Here is a 3,052-nt window from a genome sequence, read left to right on the forward strand (position 1 = left end):
TCCACAAAATGCATGCAGGGAAGCAATTTTGACAGATTTTCCATGGGGAGGCTCACTGTTTAAGTTGCTGTGCTAGGAAAATTAGAACAGCCTGTAACTAGACGGTATGGCTAAAGTGTTTTGAATGATTGGAATTTTCTAGATGCCACAATATTATGCAGTTTCACTTGACAGCTTTGTCCACATAAAGCTAACTAAAACAATATTGAGAGAATGAAATGAAGTTGAGCTCAAAAGCATTAGGTAGAATAGAAATTTTGATCTGAGTGTAGCAGAAGGGCTAAGGGTATATGTGTGTATATATATATACACACACAAACTGACATAAATCCTTTGAAGTACCTGTAGTCTGCAAAAGTTTGGTATTGAAAAGCCTCATCTTTTGAAATCCAAGGTCTGTGAAACAACACTAAGGCTCCTACAGGCAAGGTCTGCTCAACCTGGACTGTATTAAGGACTCAGTGATTAAAGAGAGAAATGGAAAACAGAAGCATTTTCTTTCGCTCTGCGATTCTGTTACATGCAGAGGAAAGAATTTGTCAGGCAGCAAAGCACAGCCCTCCTTCCTGCAGAGTGTAATTTTCAGATGAGCATGCTTTGGATTTGTAAAAGAAAGGGAAAGTGGCATAGCTTACACTTGCAACTGGAAGGCCTGATCTTAGTGCTAGGTCTGCCTCTCCCACTGACAAAAGGGCAGAGGACGCTGTGCAAGCAGCAGTCTTGGGGGCAGAGATCAAGAGCCTGGCTCACGTGGCTACAGTAAGGCTGAATGAGCAGCACCGGAGCGGAGCTGATGCACACAACAGGCACATGGTCTTCCTGGACTGGAGCGGCAGTAGCATTGCAAGCATTACTGGAAGAGCCCTCCCAGGAGTGAAAGCCAAGGGCATTGCCGTTACTGTACCTTGAACCCAAAAGGCCAGTGGACGAGGTAGAGATCCAGGTAATCCAGTTTCAGGTCGGCAAGAGTCTTCTGGCAGGCTCCCTTCACCAGAGGTTTTTCATAAAATGTGCACCATAGCTAGAGACAAAAACAAGGCACACTGTGACCTCCTGGGTTAATGTGCAGGAGAGCACCCGAGAGGTAACAAATGCTTCATCTTCTTTGGAAGCTGATGTGGAATTAGGCCATCCTAGTGCTCTTCAGAGGGGGCTTGCTCTGTGATGGGAGTGGCCTGTAACACTGAATTCAGTATGTGCAGTGGCAGCACACATGATCAGTCAGATCTGTAGTAGAAATTCCTATTGCAAGGTCAGATTTGTGTCAAAGAGAATGGCTTAGCTCAAGAAAGCTTTCTGCCAGATTTGACTATTTGTACATTTCCTGTAAAAAATTTAGCAGGCAAAGCCAAGAAAATACAAAAAAGCCACAAAGATATGGCTGGGACCCACCCTCCCCAGGGTAAGAAGCAACTTCAGAATCCAGCCTAAATATCCTGTTTTCCTTAATAAGCAAGAGAAAGAGAACCCACCAATCACACCTTCCTTGGAACATGTGCTGAGCAGATTACACTGTCCCAAGGTGCCCAGAACCTCAGCTCAGCTTCCTCACATAGCAGAGACACCTCTTTGGCAGGACTGCAAGCCCAGCTGCTGGAATGAGCACCGAGTTGTTCCACAGGCACCAGCCGCTGCCAGGCTCGCCTCCTCTGCTGTGCTTTAGCAGCCACTGAAGTGCCGTTACCAAACTGGTACTGCCTCTGTATCAGTTCCTGACACCAAGTGATCTGAGACCTCTGCACCATGGGTTTCTACCTTGTTTGGTGCCACCTGGCCTGTTCTACCTTTTCCTGCTTCCCTTCTGCACCAGTTTGTCTGCAGATGGCCTCTCCTCATCCATCCCCAGCACTTCTGGGTCTCCTGAGCAGCGTGCCAAACCACAGCAGGGTGCAGACAAAATATCCTTCCTAACTCTCCAAACAGGATGGGCTGAAGCAGTAAGCTTATATCAGGATTGATATGAATGATGTTGTGAATTGCTTTATCCTACAGCATAAAATTTGTCTCCAGTACTTAAGCTTCCTACTATGAAAATACTATAGGTGAAGCATTCCCTCACCCCTTTTCCCGGGTGGAAGATCATCAGATCCTTACCTTACTGACGATGAAGAGGTCTTCTCGTTTCACAACACCTTCCTTGATTTTCTGCCGGATCCCTTCCCCGACTTCATTCTCATTCTGGTACACGTAGGCACAATCAAAGTGGTGGTACCCAGCATCGATGGCAGCCATCACTGCAGCTGCTACTTGCCCAGTTGGGGCCTGAAAATAATGCATAAATCTTAATCTCAAATCAGTACATGTTAAATACCTTTATCCTAGCAAAATAAAAATAGGAAACCCACCTTACTGTAAGCAATCCCCCTCTGTCCCAGCTTGTTGTTTTTTTCTTTACAAGAGAAGTAGTTCTTGCAGTCATAAATATGGGCTCTAGGGCTCGAAGCCAGCATCTAGCCATTTATCCATAGCCCCACACCCATGCAGGTTCAGCCCAACAGCCAGGTAGAGCAGAGCCCCAGACACCAGGACAGTTCTCCAGAGCTGGAGCCAGGGGAGCCAAGTTTTGTGCCAGGGAGCTCTGCAATACCGGTGCTTTTCTCTGAAGGCATTACCTTCCAGGTGCCCAGCCCCACGAGGGGCATCTTCGCCCCAGTTCTCAGCTGCACGTAGGTCGCCATGGCCCTGCACGCCGTCTGGGCAGCCCCACTGCAGCCGCCTCTTGCCTGGCTGGTTTAATAGTGACTGGTTGCTGGCCAAGGCAACAGAAGATGGCGGAGCGGCACCGGTGCTCTGGGTCCTCCCATATCTGGCAAACAAGGCTGTGGCTTGTTCTCTGTAGACTCAACTCATGCAGGTTAATGAGAAAGCTGAAATCAATTGAAAATAGTGGAGATGATCACAGCCCTGGGGCGTGCAGTGCTGTGCCCTGTGGACCTTTCCTCCCGGTGAAGTTCCTTATCAAAAGATAAGGACTGAGGGCAGCTTTGCCCTGATCCGGCTTGTGTTTGCGCAGGGTTCAGCTCCTGCAGCGCCCTGTCCCCGTGCCACAGGT

The 3,052-nt window shown here is 48.2% G+C and overlaps 1 protein-coding gene across 1 annotated transcript in view; it reads right to left on the reverse strand.

The window, feature by feature from the left end:
* Nucleotides 1-2,684, reverse strand: part of LOC104620628 (aldose reductase-like) — a 6,313-nt gene extending 3,629 nt beyond the window's left edge. The window contains exons 1-3 of the mRNA XM_010286909.1: nt 2,613-2,684; nt 2,095-2,262; nt 905-1,021 (exon numbers count right to left, since the gene is read on the reverse strand). Coding sequence (XP_010285211.1) covers nt 905-1,021; nt 2,095-2,262; nt 2,613-2,678 — 351 coding nt within the window. The 5' untranslated portion in view covers nt 2,679-2,684. The remainder of the gene's footprint in view (nt 1-904; nt 1,022-2,094; nt 2,263-2,612) is intronic.
* Nucleotides 2,685-3,052: the final 368 nt, after the last annotated feature.

The sequence above is a fragment of the Phaethon lepturus genome, unplaced genomic scaffold (assembly GCF_000687285.1).
Source record: "Phaethon lepturus isolate BGI_N335 unplaced genomic scaffold, ASM68728v1 scaffold21835, whole genome shotgun sequence".
NCBI lineage: Eukaryota > Metazoa > Chordata > Aves > Phaethontiformes > Phaethontidae > Phaethon > Phaethon lepturus.